Source organism: Callithrix jacchus, chromosome 12, assembly GCF_049354715.1.
Source record: "Callithrix jacchus isolate 240 chromosome 12, calJac240_pri, whole genome shotgun sequence".
In the NCBI taxonomy this organism is placed as follows: domain Eukaryota; kingdom Metazoa; phylum Chordata; class Mammalia; order Primates; family Cebidae; genus Callithrix; species Callithrix jacchus.
Genome location: NC_133513.1, coordinates 80344844 through 80360382, shown reverse-complemented (window position 1 = coordinate 80360382; position 15539 = coordinate 80344844). Strand labels below are relative to the sequence as shown.

The 15539-nt window shown below is 35.7% G+C and overlaps 1 protein-coding gene across 6 annotated transcripts in view; it reads left to right on the top strand.

Annotated features, from left to right (window-relative positions):
- The window catches only part of ATAD1 (ATPase family AAA domain containing 1), an 87986-nt gene extending 74369 nt beyond the window's left edge, over positions 1-13617 (top strand). For all 6 annotated transcript variants that reach the window (XM_078345966.1, XM_035268406.3, XM_009009923.4 and 3 more), the window contains 2 exons: positions 8623-8756; positions 10670-13617. In XM_078345966.1, coding sequence (XP_078202092.1) covers positions 8623-8756; positions 10670-10790 — 255 coding nt within the window. In that variant the 3' untranslated portion in view covers positions 10791-13617. The remainder of the gene's footprint in view (positions 1-8622; positions 8757-10669) is intronic.
- The last annotated feature ends 1922 nt before the right edge of the window (positions 13618-15539 follow it).

Sequence of the window (15539 nt, the reverse complement as noted above, 5' to 3'; positions counted from 1 at the left end):
GTAATCCTCCTGCCTCACCCTCCCAAGTAGCTAGGACTAGGAATGTACCACCAAGCCTGGCTCATTCATTCATTTATTTTTCATGGGTTCTTACTGTGTTGCCCAGGCTAGTGTTGAATCCTGGACTCAAGCAATTATCCTGCCTTGGCCTCCCAATGCTGGAATTACAGGCATGAGCCATTGCACCTGGCCAAAAATGCTTATCTCATTAAAGTTTTAATTTGCATTTTTTAGGGATAGAATGAATATTGTATGTTTAAGAACCATTAGAATTTTTTTCTGTGAACTGTATATTCATATATTGTCCATTTTCCTATTGTACTCCTTTTCATAGTAAATCTGTAGGAATTCTTGTGTATTATGGAGATTTACCCTTGGTATGATTGGAGAATATAGTTTTTTATTTTATTGGGGTTTTCTTCACCCCCTTTATGGCTTCTGGATTTTGAATATAAATTTGAAGGCCTTTCCGACTCCTAAGTTTATAAAAGAATATTTCCACACTTTCTAAGCTCTTGCTACCTATTTTCCCAAAACTCAATAACTACATATAATTGAATAACATGGTATTCTTCTTTATCCCAAACTTGATATCTAAATCACTGTTAGAACTCACTATATCAGCTAATGAATCAAATAGATTCTGATAGTGAATAGGCCTTAGTAGAGATGCTACATTTATCAAAATACTTGTATTTGTATGGTTTCTCTCCTTCCTTGAATCACTGTAAATCCCATGGCTAATTCTTCTCCAGCCATGTCCTACTTCCACACTTCCTATATTTTTTCTCATCTGTAAATATTTTAGTTTTATCTCTAAAAGGATTCTTTTTTTTAACCTAGCCTCATTGCCATGTTATACTTACCAAACAATTGACAATGAGTCACTATTTTCATTATCTAGTCTATGTACAAGTCTCTGATTATCTCTTTCTAAATGTCTTTATTTTTTTAACCATGTATTTGTTTGACTCAAGATCCATATAAATTTCCTAATTTGCAGTTATTTGATAGTTTTTATGTTTCTTTTAATTTTTAGGTTCTAGGTTCTTTCTTCATCTTGCTTTCTCCCCCCTTTTAAAATTATTTACTGAAGAAACTAGGTTGAGTTTGTCCTGAATTTGTCCACAGTCTGGGTTTTGCTGATTGCAGAGGAGGAGTTGTTCTTCTGAAATTGGTAGTTGGACCAGATGAGGTTCAGGTTGGTGGGGAGGAGACACAGGAAGCACAGCTTTTTAGGTTCTTCCATTAACTTGTATGTTCTACATTTAAATCTTTAACATAGTTGGAGTTTATCTAGATAGATGATATGCAATATGAATCCAGCTTTGGTTTTGTTTTTCTAGATGGATACTTAGTTGTCCCAACACCATTTTTTTATGTGTGTGACAGTCTTGCTTTGTCGCCCAAGCTGCAGTGCAGTGGCGTGATCTTGGCTCACTGCCACGTCTGCCTTCCAGGTTCAAATGATTCTCATGCCTCAGCTTCCCAAGTAGCTGGGATTATAGGCACATGGCACCACCTGGCTAATTTTTGTATTTTTTAGCAGAGATAGGATTTTACCATGTTGGCCAGGCTGGTGTCAAAGTACTGAGCTCAAGTGATCCACATGCCTCAGCCTCCTGTAGTACTGGGATGACAGGCATGAGCCATCATGCCTGGCCCATTTTTTCTTATAGCCATCTTTTCCTCACTAGAGATTCCACCTTTATCAAATTCTCATATGTATTGGCTGTGTTTCTGGAGTTTAAAGTCAGGTCTTGGTCTTTTGTGTCTATATGCAGCAGCATCATACTCTTTTAATTATTGAGGCTTTGTAAGTTTTAATATCTGGTATTTCTGGTGGATTCTCATTTTAAGAGAATCTTTTTGATGTTGAACTTTTCTGCCCAAAGGCATATATGTCTTTCTGAGTTGTTTACTTTTGTGTTTTTCATTAGTGTTCTAATGATATATTTGTATGTGTGTGTGTGTGTGTGTATATATATATATATATATATATATATATATATTGAGACGGAGTTTCACTTTTGTTGCCCAGGCTGGAGTGCAATGGCATGATCTTGGCTAACCTCAACCTCCGCCTCCTGGATTCAAGCAGTTCTCCTCCCTCAGCCTCCCAAGTAGCTGGGATTACAGGCATATGCTACCACGCCCGACTAATTTTTATATTTTTAGTAGAGACGGGGTTTCTCCATGTTGGTCAGTCTGGTCTCGACCTCCGAACCTCAGGTCATCCGCCTACCTCGGCCTCCCAAAGTGCTGGGTTTACAGGTATTTATTTATTTTTTAAAGAGATAGGGTATCTTATCAAGCAGAGTTCCATGGAACTTAAAGAGAGAGAGAAAGAGAAAGAGAGATAGGGTCTTATTTTCTTCTGACTCTGTTGAGTGAGTTTTTTTTAGGATCTCACTGTATTACCCAGGCTGAAGTGCTGTGGTATGATCATAGTGCACTGCAACCTTGACCTCTTGGGTTCAAGTGACCCTCCCACCTCAGCTTCCCAAGTAGCTAGGACTACAGACATGCTCTGCCATGCCCAGCTAGTTGTGTTTTTTGGTTGTTTTTTAAAAATTTTTTTGTAGAGAAAGGGTCTCTCTCTGTTACCCAGGCAGGTCAAGAACTCCCAGCCTCCTGCCCTGGCCTCCCAAAGTGCTAGGATTATAGGCAAGAATCACCATTCTAGGCTTTTTTTCTTAAAATATATCAAAATAACATATAGTGTATGCAAAAGTTTAAAGAACCTAGAAAATTGCAAAGATTAGATTAGTGGTTATGAATCATTTGTGGCGGGGAGCATGTCACAGAGCCCTTTAAGAATTAGATAAAAGTAGTCTTTTCTAAGAAAACTATATTATGTACATGAAATGTGTATAGTTTCAGAGAAATTCCTAAAATCCTCCATGTTTTTAGGTAAGGAACTTTGTTCCTAGATAAGAAATCAGTAAATTATATTTTGCCTTTTAATTGAATTTTTGATAACTCTTTCATAGAAACATTGTATAATCCTGGCACTTTGGGAGGCCAAGGCAACAGAGGTCAGGAGTTCAAAACCAGCCTGGCCAACGTGGTGAAATCCTGTCTCTCCCGAAAATACAAAAAAACTTGCTGGGCATGGTGGTGAGCACCTGTAATCCCAGTTACTTGGGAGGCTGAGGCAGGAAAATTGCTTGAACCCAAGAGGCAGAGGTTGCAGTGAGCCAAGGTTGCACCACTGTACTCCAGCCTGGGCAACAGTGAGACTCTGTCTCAAAAAAAAACATTGTATAGTTGTAGTACTGTTTAGATAAAACACAGTTGGTAAACCTTTAACTTTCACACTGGTGAAAAGGTTAGAGAAGAACTTAAAGGGGATAGTTAACAAGTTCTTTTGAATTAAGATGGCTCTGGTATGGCAAGAAGTTTAACAGATATTAGAAGGTCGTTACTGACGATTTTGCAGAATTCAAGTTAACCAATAGTTATTTAATTTAAACCATTTTAATGAAGGATCATATTGTATGACTAGAAGTTTATAACAGTTTTGAAATATAATATGGTCTAGTGTAGCTGGAGAAGATGCAGATGATTTACATATAGCTAACTAATGTGAATACAAGTGATGAAATTTAAACCCCTTTTCTTGTAACATAGCATAATTTACACAGGTTATTAAGTTTTCACATTTAAACTTAAGAAGTTACTCATGTCAGTGCTGGGCATGGTGACTCATGCCTGTAATCCTAGCACTTCAGAAGGCCATTGTGGGAGGATCACTTGAGGCCAGGAGTTTGAGACAGATCTGGGCAACATGATGAGACCTCATCTCTACAAAGAAATTTTAAAAATTGGTTGTGCCTGGCTACTCAGGAGGCTGAGGCAGGAGGGTCACTTGAGCTCAGAAGTTCAAGGCTGCAGTGAATGTTCAAGACCCTGCCTCTAAAAAAAAAAAAATAAGAGAAAGAAGAAATTATGCATGTCTCTTAATTTTAGTATTTAGTATTCTGCTTTCTTAAACAGTACTGTCTTTGTAAATTCTTTTAGAATTATATTTTTCATGGATACAGAGAAATTTTTTTTTGTGAGACAGTCTCCATTTTGTCACCCAGGCTGGAGTGCAGTTGCACAATCTCAGCTCACTGCAGCCTTCCTGGGCTCAAGTGATCCTCCCACCTCAGCCCCCTAAGTAGCTGGGACTACAGGTACATGCCACCACACCCAGCTAATTTTTTGTATTTTTGGTAGAAATGGGATTTCACCATGTTGCCCAGGCTGGTCTAGAACTCCTGAGCCCAAGAGATCCACCCATCTCAGCCTCCCAAAGTGCTAGGATTACAAGCATGAGCCATCACGCCTAACAGATACAGGGAATGTTTAGCATTCTGTTTCTTATTCATGAAAGCACAAAGTATTAGTCTCTAATTTGTTTTATGTTGCAAAATATGAATACTCTCTGGATAATTGCTCACATGAGAACATCTCGTCATTTCCCACTGGTTGGTATTTATATACCGAAGGCTTACTGCTACTTCTATAATATCTGAAGAAAATTCATTTAATTTTGTTAAAATGCCTCAAATCAGTATCACTTATATTTATTTAGTAAACTCAGCACCGTCATGCTTATAAATTGTGGAGTTGAATAAGGGTTTTTTTTTTTTTTTTTAAATTCACATGAACTTCCAGACTTTGAGTTGAAATGATATTGTGTTCTACTCTTTTGCAATTCTTTATTGATAGGTACTCCTTAACATGGTTTGCTTATTTTAAGATAATGCAGTGATTTTGGCTTAAGGTTTTAAGTATAAAAAGAATTAGCACTGATAAAATTTATATACTATAAAAGTATTATGTCTGACTTTAATTAAGAGGTAGCTCCTGAATTTACTTTTATATGATATAGCAGAATTTTTTTTTTTTGAGACAGCCCTGAGAGTCTCCTGCATTCTAACTGATGAGCCTGGTCATTCTATCCAGACTGGAAAACAGTGGTACAATCCTAGCTCACTGTAGTCTTGAACTCCTTGGCTCATGTGATCCTCCTGCCTCAGCCTCCTGAGTAGCTAGACACACCCAGCTAATTAAAAAAAATTTTTTTGTTGAGTTGGGGTCTGTATTAGTCCATTCTCAAATTGCTGTAAAGAACTACCTGAGACTGGATAATTTATGAAGAAAAGAGGTTTAATTGACTCACAGTTCCATAGGCTGTATAGGAAGCGTGGCTAGGAGGCCTCAGGAACCTTAAAATCATGGTGGAATGCGAAGGGGAAGCAAGCACATATTACCATGGCAGAGCAGGAGAGGGAGAGAGTGAAAGGGGAAGTGCCATACACTTTTAAGCCATCAGATCTTGAGAGAAGTCACTATCATGAGAACAAGGGGGAAATCTTCCCCCATAATCCAATCGCCTTCTACCAGGTCCCTTTCCCAACATTGGGAATTAAATTCAACATGAGACTTGGGTGGGGACACAGAGCCAGACCATATCAGGGTCTCATAATGTTGCCCTGGCTGGTCTTGAAATACAATTATAAATGTAAAATGCTTATCGTACAGAGATGTTATTTAAAAGTACACTATTAATGGTGGATATAATAATAAACAACTGCACATAAGTAAGTGCCATTCTTTCAAGCTGTTTTAAAGTCTTTTAACTTATTCTGCTATTGCTGCTTATACTCAAAACCTTTTTTAACTTGGGAATTGCCTTCAGAGTTGCCTAATGAAAAGAGTTCTCATTATTTCATGGTTAATCTAAAAGCTATTATCTTACAACAAAATGCGCTACTTTAAAGAGTGCTTGCTATGTGCCAAGCATTTTGGTGAGCTATACATTGTTTTATTTAATCCTCATTTCTCTAAGGAGTACATATTAGTCCTATTTTACAGCTGAGGAAACTGAAACCCAGAGAAGTTATGTAATAACTTGCCCAGGATTACACAAAGACGTGATGGAGCCTTCTCTTAACCATTAGGGTATGGTACCTCTTAATTAAATCTTGTTCCCCAGTGACTGGAATATTCTTTTCTTTGTTTTCTTATACTTGGTTGGTTCATCTAATTGTATCATCTTGTTAGGCGCAAGATTTGTGAGTGGGTAGAACATAGGGTGGCCCAACAATGGAGTGATCAAAAGATAGGAGGAAGTGTTGGATGTTTAATTTTTAACATCTCAGAGTATAGTTTGAAAAGCCTTTTAAAGTAGTATGTTAAATGTATGACATATTTGAAACATATAAACAAATAGCCTTATTGTCTTCTACCCATATTTAATAGGCAATTTTAATATATTCCCACATTTGTTTCATATCTTTTTTATTTAATTAAGTACAGCCTTAAGCAACCACTGGCCACCTCCTACTATCACCAGCATTGGTAACCTGCTGTCCAGGAGTTGGTAGAGTGTATCAATCCCGTGAATATATGTGAACAGATGCCTCATATATGTGTATAGGTCTAGGTTATTTCTACTCTATTACAAAGAGTAGAAAAATAGATTCTTTTATATGTTTGTCTCCTTAAGGACATGTGAGAAGAGTTTCCCATTCACAAAAAATTAAAAACTACAAAGGAAAGAGAATAGAAAAGTCTGACTATAATCAGACTTAAAACTTGTATGTCACGGGATAACCGGAACAAAGTGAAAAAACAAGCCACAACGAAAATATTTGCAACCCTATATCCATCAAAGGACTAATATCTAAATTATGTACATGTATGTACATTAGATCACAGGTGCTGTCACCAGTCCTAACAACTCACCGATGTGGCAGTACATGAGACATATGTTAAAAATCTTCTAGTATTGTGAATTTGTCCATTTTTATACGTAATTATGTAAATTTTTGCTGTATATGTTTTGAGGCCATGTTACATGTATGTCTACAAGTACAGAATGGTTTTATTTTTCTAGTGAAATTTTTTTATCATTTTATAATGGCTTTTATTCTGTTATGCCTTTTGAGTAAAAATCGGACGTAACTAGATTTTCTTTGTTTTTATTTCAAATGTAATACGAAACCTGTTTTTTTACCCTTCAGCATAAGTATGTCTATTATAAACCTAAAATAGCTACATTTTGGGTTTTTTTGTATAAAATCTTTTCCCAGCCTAGTTTAGACTGTTTGCATTTGTGTTGATTACTCATAAATTTGGATTCATTCATTATTATTTTAATGCTTTCCATGTGTTATGCTTCTTCTTTACTTTTTTGTCCCCCTCTAGTCCTGAGTTAATTAATACTGCTCTTGTATTCTTTTTTCTGTTTTTCTCCCTTTGTCTGTTGGTTCGGAAATTATACATTCTCTTTCTCTCCTTTAGTGGTACCTTTTGTTTTTTTGACATACATAAATAAAATCTAGGTTAATAATATTTGTACCCTCTTTTTAATGCTGTAATTGTTAAAAGAATGCCTTAATGTAGATGTCTCCTCTGTCTTACATGTTCTTCTTGTTTAGCATTGTAGCTCCACTTTGTTTCTGTGCCCCATATGATTATAATTACCATAATAGTGATTATTACTACTATTTATATAGCTAAAGATTTATCTGTGTGTTTACTTTGCTTATCATTGCTGCTTGCACTCCTGCCCTCTGGGTTTAGTTTTCTTTTTATCAAAAAGTATATGCTTTATCTTCATGTAACCCTCAACGTTTAGGAATGAGAGAGCACTGTCTCAGTTGCAGAGCTGGCAGTGTTGTCTCACCTTCAAATCTCTTTTCCTTGTGTAGAGTTGCTGTTCTTAATCACTGTGTCTTCCACAAATACAAATGGGAATTTGGTAACTCTAAGGTGGTATTTCACATCAGTGGGGGAAAGTAAATGTTGCTGTGACAAGTGATGAGCTAAATAGCGGAGGAATATAGCTGGACCTCACTGTATTGTGTTCAAATCCTGGCTCTGACCTTGTTTACGCCTCCACGTCTCATGATTCTTATCTGAAAATGAAATTGATAGTGTCTGAGAAGATTAAATTAGAATAATACATATTAAGTGCTTACCCCAGTAAATGAGACATAAGAATTATTTACTAGAGGGTAGTCATAGGTTTTTTTCTTGCGTATTTTCTCTTCTTAATCTGTGCATAATTTTAATGTGATTAGACTCTCTCAAGTCTATCATATGGCTAGGACAGTCATTTAGTTGGCTTTACGGTAAGCTAATGTTGGGGAGCAGCAAAAGTATAGGTGCTAAATTCATATTGAGATAATAGAATACCTAGTATTACAGTTAAAATGAATGTTAAGAGGTTTGGTTTGTTTGTGTGTAATGGACTCTGGAGTTAATGATGTAGACTGTTTGCCAAGTACTGTATGTTGAATATATTAGAGAAAAATGTCACCTTGGTACCTTCTTGAGAGACATCAAAGTGAGTCCAATAGTGTTTGAATGTCTATTCTTCCCCATCACTCTACAGTGTATCTAGTAAGAATTGTCTTAATCATAAAGACAAGTAATGAAAATTAGATTTCTAACTTCTAAGGTTTTATGGTTAAAAAAAGTTTCTAGAAACTAAATATACTTTAATATTTCTCCTCCCATGCTGTTATAATATGCTTAATTTTCTTTAAAATGGGTGTTTGGTAGTGTCATTTGCAATATATTTATTTTTGTTTTTGAAGCATGTTTTTGTATTTGTTTAAGGTGGACAGGCATGTAGACCTGCTCGAAGTTGCCCAGGAAACAGATGGGTTTTCAGGAAGTGACCTAAAAGAGATGTGTCGAGATGCTGCCCTCCTCTGTGTTAGAGAATATGTTAATTCTACAGCAGAAGAAAGGTATGTTATTTTTACTTGATTTTTAATTCTTATGAAAACCCTTTAGAGCTTTAAGGTTAGTTTCTTTTATTTTGCTTTATATTAGAAACACTGCTTATGAAATAAAAGGTAAATTTGAATTATCACCACCCCCCCAACTTGGTTTATTGCCATTTTTCCAAAGCAGAGTTCTAAAAGTGAAGCAGGGCAGAATTGTGGGAAGGGTCTAGAATGAAGGAGTAAAAAAGTTGAATTTCTTCTGATGATCCATGGAAATATCACATATAAATGTGAGGAGAGCTGGAGATATTGAGGACTAGATCTCAACTTGTTGATGAAAATGTATTTACTAAACAAAGAAACCATTTATCACTGCAGCAAATTGTCCTTGAAACCAGTTCCAATAATTCACCCCTGATGAACCACGTCCTTTAAGGAAGTTTCCTAAAAGGCCACTTGTCCGGAACCAATGTTATACTGCATTTCTTTTCAGAATATCAACCTTCTAACAATTTCTGTGATTCTTGGTGAACCCCAGTGTACTTCTAGGAGTTGTGTTAAAGGAATTCAACAACTCCTATTCCTTTGTTTCTTGGCCTCCCTTCCTAGGGTTTTCACTCCTTGCGTGTGGTATTCATATATTTAGTTACAGTGTGTTGCCATAGCAAGCTTCATGAAACATGTTTTGCCGGCTTTTTTGGTATAGAAAGGTCTGCGTGAACACTACTGTGTCAACCAGTAGCTATGTGTGCAGTGGCTCTGGACTCATCATCATTAGTGCACCGTCAGAATCTACCTTCCAAAGGTTTTTATTTTTATTTTATTTTTGGAGACGGAGTTTTGCTCTTTTGTCCAGGCTGGAGTGAAGTTGTGCAATCTTGGCTCACTGCAACCTCTGCCCCCTGGGTTCAAGCAATTTTCCTCCCAAGTAGCTGGGATGATAAGTACCTGGCTAATTTTTGTATTTTTAGTAGAGATGGGATTTCGCCATGTTGGCCAGGCTGGTCTCAAATTCCTGACCTCAGGTGATCAACCTGCCTCAGCCTCCCAAAGTGCTGGGATTACTGGCATGAACCACAGCTCTTGGCCAGGTTGTTATTCTTATGAATAAGATTAGGAGGAGAAATAACCAACCTGTTAGTAACTTTTGCTTATGTAAATTACACTAATAATGCAAGATCTGTTTTTTTATTGTTTTTTTTCTGCCTCAAAGCCCTGAAAACTATATTTCAATATGAAAAGTCTGGCTAGTTTTGTATTGCATACTGAATTTCATATTTTATAATTTTATATTTCAGTATGAAAAATCTGGATGGACTTGGGCTATCATAACTTTTTCCTGAATGTTTTTCCCTGAATGTTTGTAAATTACAAAGGAGCCATAATATTCTGAATTTTGTTTCTCATTGAAGTAGAGAGGATTTGGATTAGTTGTTTTTTATTGATAGGGAAGAACTTTACTCTCAATTTGTAAAAACAAAACATGCATGTAAGTATAAACCTAGGAATGCTACTTTTTAATTCCATTTTTTATGGGAATAACTTGATTTTTTAAATTGGAATTATAGTCCCATTTCAATAAACTATATAACATTTTTTACTTTATGGGAATATTCTGTACATATATTCTAGATGTGAAGTCTTTGATTGTAGGTAGTCCTTTTAGCTTCCTACTTCTTAGCAGTCAGTGCTTTTAAAAAATTCCTTATGATTTCTGTATGGGTAGATAATTCCTGGAAGAATTTATATGAAGCTGTTCATTGTGGTTGTCTTTGGGGTCTTGAATGGTAAAGAGATTTTGTTGTTATACCTTTTTCTACATTTGAAACAAAATTTTTTTTTACACATGCATCTCTTTTAAATCTTGGTAAAATATTTTAGGGAGGTGTATTCTAAAGTTATTTGAGTATTTGGTGGTTTTGTTTGCATTTTAGCCATGATGAAGATGAAATCCGGCCTGTTCAACAGCAGGACCTGCATCGAGCAATTGAAAAGATGAAGAAATCAAAGGATGCAGCATTTCAGAATGTTTTAACACATGTTTGTTTAGATTAAGAGTAAAGATCATTTGTACAGTTCAGTGATCTAGTTTGGTGTGTCCTCTTATCACTTAGTGGAAATAGAATGGAAGGAGTGTTCTTTAAACAATGAGGGAGCTTAATGTTTATGGTTTTATACTCTGAATTCTAAGTTATTGAGTTACAGTTGTTACATAAATGGTATTACTGTTTGTCAGAAATCATGAGGAGGAACAGTTGAATCCAGCCTGAACTTGGGTGCTTGTGTTTGACCTCTTTAGCCATATGTTGTACAGCCTTATAGAATCTAAGCTGGTCTTAAAAGTCATAAATGATTCAATTAGTGAGGAATGGGGATGTGGTTAGGTGCTGGTTCCTAGACATGTGAGTATGTGTTTGTGTGTGTGCGTATGTGTGTGTATATTAAATGTATATATCCACACATTTTATATTGACACTCTGTAGATATGTTTGAATACAGAAACTTTTTTTTTATCCCAACTACTGAATCCAAGAGTACCAAATAATATATAGTAAAACTAAGGTTTAAGGTTGTGTCAAAAAGGTACAGTGATTCAGCCATTTCCGTTTTGTCATTTGTTTCAGTCTTTTTTAAGTTGAATGTTTTTCTTTCTGCAATTGATTTGTTGGATCCTCTGCATCTTACATATATACATGGGCTCAATTATTATGTTTGTCAGGAAATAAAAATACTAATTCAATGATCAGCACTGAATGGTTGTTAGGCACTTGTGTTCAACACTGATTCCATCTTTCCGTAAGCAAACTGAGTAGAAACTTTTTTTAAAGTATAAATTGATTTACATGAAAGTGGATTAGAAGGCCTTTCAAAAGAATGGCTTTGAAAAACCTCAGTGCCCTTTAATACATGTACATTTCTTTCCTTTCTTCATTTAATGTAACATATGTCTGTTCTCACTATGTTTCTTAAAAATTATTTTAAGGTTATATGTTCTTTAATTATGGTCAAATATAATTTGGTCATCAAAAATGAAATAATAGTTTAACAGAAGTAGCTGTTACTAAGTGTGCTAAAAATACTCATTTTGTAATTAGTTTTCTTACTATATCATAAATTGTGCCCTGGTCAAGTACAAATGTACACATCAAAATGCCCATATTGTATCTATCTGTAGTCATTTGATGTGAATTATTTGTGAAATTTTTTTGTTCAAAATATCACTAACCAGAATTCTGTTATAGGCACCTAAACATGCAGCATGAGGAAATCGGCACAACACAATCTTGAGGTGCCTTCTGAATCATCAGATTAAATTATGCTTCATATGTTTTTGCTTTTACTGTATTTCTTTAAAAGCTCTCAATCTTTATTCATGTGTTACAAGATTAATTTATCTGATAATGTCTCACAAGAATCTGTTAGATTGTTTATTCTTCAGTTGCACTTTCAATGGTGGGGTGGAAGTTTCAGGTGAACACTGGATAACAAAAAGCAAGTTCTGGAAGATTGTGTAGAGGTTGGAAAAATTGAATACAAGATACCAAAAATGAAAAAAAAAAAGTGTCCCATTTTTAATAACTATCTTATATTATTATTTTATAAATGTGTAATAAAGGGGTCCCTCTTTATTGGTTGTTCTCCACTTAATCTTTGGTCTTTCTCAGTAATTTCAAATTTTCTGGGTTTTTTTGGTTGAAAACTTGTGTTTAGACTTTATCTTGCTTTGGAGTTTTCATACGTTTATAGCACATATCCTAGTATCCAGTCATTTCTGTTTTAATGTGAATTTCAGTAATCATTTAACTTTAATCTGGTGACTTATTAATTGAAAATAAGGAGTAATATATACCGGCACATGTGCTTTCTTTTTGTCTTCTCTTAAATTCATAATGTCCAAAAGGAGTGGTTATTAAATTTTTTTGTGGTTTTAATCATGAAACAAAGTTAGGGCAATGTACTAATCCCAGCAACCATGACTCATGTAGGCATGTTAAGACCATAAAGTAATTCAGGAAACTTTATTTTCCTGATTTTTAAATAACTTTTAGTGTTATATGACATCTATCCTTCTGTTTGAGATGCGTTTCATATACGCAGTTGAATTCTAGATTCTAAGATAATTCATTTTGGGTAATACTTAAGAGTACTGGATCTAGAATCAGACTTCCTGAGTTTAAACTCAGGCTCCCCATTAACTATGCGTCTGTGAGCCCTAGTTTCTCATCTGTAAAATGGGGTAACAGTGGCACTTATTTTAAAGGGTTGGATAATAATAATGCATGTAAGGCACTCGGCATAGTGCCTGACGCAGAATTGTTGTCATATTAATTTTGTCACTTTTGCACACTGATGTACATGTCCTGTTGACCAGGCTCATTCTTTAAGCATTCTGCAAGCTTAAACCACTTCGATAGTCCCTAGGCCTGTACTCTAGGGATTGATACTGAAAGGACCACTTAGGTCATGTTTCCCTAAAAGCATCATTGCTGTCAGACTTTTGATAAGTCTGATGTTTCTCAAGCTATTTCCAGGCCATTTTCTGTATAGTTTAGAAATGAAGTATTTGATTCAGTTCAGTATATCCTTTACTATGTCTCTGCTTTTGATCTCAGTCAACACCCCCACCTGCAGGTAAATCCAGCACTCGTGATATTAAGAGTCGGGTTGGGGTAATCTATTCTGTGTGGATCATAATAACCTAATATTATTTAGTAGCTATAACTTACAGGTTTAATGCTAGATGAGGATGTCTCAAGCTGTGCTTGTGTAAAAATATCGGTTGCCTCATCTCATTGGTAGGAATTTTTTACTGGAATTATGTATTGTGGGAAAATGTTAACAGATTTCTTCTGGATAAAGAAAATAAATTGGATGATATATATTTTATGTTTCTTTTTAACTTCTCTTGAAGTCAGAATATTGAGCAGAATTCTGATATACTGAATATATATAGTGCATGGCTGAAATTTCAGCACCAACTGGGTGCTTCAAATAAAGTAATAGAATAATTGTATCTAGCGCTGACAGAAATCTTTACAGGGCCTTCATTATTAAACTTGTTACAGATTTAGTTATCAAAGAGAGCTCTCTAATCTTTTTTTTTTTTTGGTAAGGCTAAATTTCTCTTTATTTACAGCTATAGGAAAACATTCTGCCTAAATCATGATGTTCATGAAAATTATATTGAGAACTTGAACCTTATTAAATATGGGCTTCTAACCTAATTGATTAAAATGTGATTGTCATATATGACACAGATGCTGTGTGCAGATGATATCAAACGTTAAAGAAACCACTTAGCAATGTGAATAGAAACAAAAAACATCCCAGTTACATTGGTGTAAAGTTTATACTATTTATTAATGGCCCATAGGGTCTCATTACTAAAACACTGAAGTGGGAGTCTATTTTTGTAATTGTCTAATATTTACAGTTATAAACCTGCTGAGAATACTTTCAGAAACTAGCTTTTGTGCTTTTAAGTTGGTTACGGTGAATGTTAGTGTTGGGTGTGGTATGCATCAAGGACACAGGTTTGTGAACTGTGACAAACTAATGCCAAGTGCACCTGTAGTCCCAGCTGCTGGAGAGGATCACTTGAGCCGAGGAGGTGGAAATTGCAGTAATCCAAGATTGCACCATTGCACTCCAGAATGGGCGTCATAGTGAAACCCTGTCTCTAAAAAAATAAATATAAAAAAATTTAAAGCCAAAACATTGAAATGTTACTGACATGCAGATTTGGAACTGAGAATAGAACACAATGGTATATACCACACTGTTCCAAAAATAGCTTCCAGAAATTCTAAGAATGACCAAGATAACTCAAATAGAGGATTGGCTGTATCATTTGCAGTCATGTCTAAGGGAGATGAGGGTCATCTATTGGGCCATAGTCATAGACTTATAAAGAATACCGGTTAGCATTCTGTTGGTAGCAACCAAATCTAGCTAACCTAAGCAATAAAGAATTTATTTGAAGGATAAGATCAAAGGGAAGCTAAAGAACCAGACTTAGGATAGAAATTTAGCTCTCAAAAGTTTTTTTTAAGCAGAAATTGCTCAATAATCTTGCTTTTATTCCTCATGGATTAAATGAACTCCAGCTGCTTACAGTGCCCATTTAAAATTTAAATGCCTGGACGTGAGTGCAAACTCAGGCAAAAATCACCCCTGGCAGTCTCGGATCTTTGAGAGGACTCCCCAGGATCTACTTTGGCTTAAATGGTTTGAGGCAAAGCGGCTGGGTTTACTGATTCATCAAGACTAAATGCAAAAGGAGAGGTAATTTATTCAAAGGAAATTGTGGGGAAGACTGTTAAGAGAAACAAAATCTGACAAATGACGGAGTGGTTACTTGAAGCTGTAATACTGAAATATGTTGGGTGTTGGGTATGTACTAAGTGAAGGGCAATATTATAACAAGTGGACATGCTGGAAGTATGAGCAACTTATATATGTGGTTTGTGTGGGCGGGCCTTCAGGGACTCTTCGGATCCCACAAGCTCCATTTCCACTTGATGATGAATGCTACTTGGCTTGCCTATCTCTGCCTAGATGGATGGTGAACAACTTTGCGTGGTAAGCAAAGGCTGTCTTCTGCAAATGAAATCTCTTAGGCAACAGCTATCAGAAGAGTAGCTGTGGTAGTCTCTGTTTTAGGAATGTGTCAGAGCTTTATCTGTCTTTAATCAGATAAAGGGGTTTCACACACAGAGAAACCCTCTGCTTGCATCCTCTGTTTACCTTACTAAGGTAGATAATATTTACATTTCCTTTAGAAAAGGACAGCTTTTCAGAGCT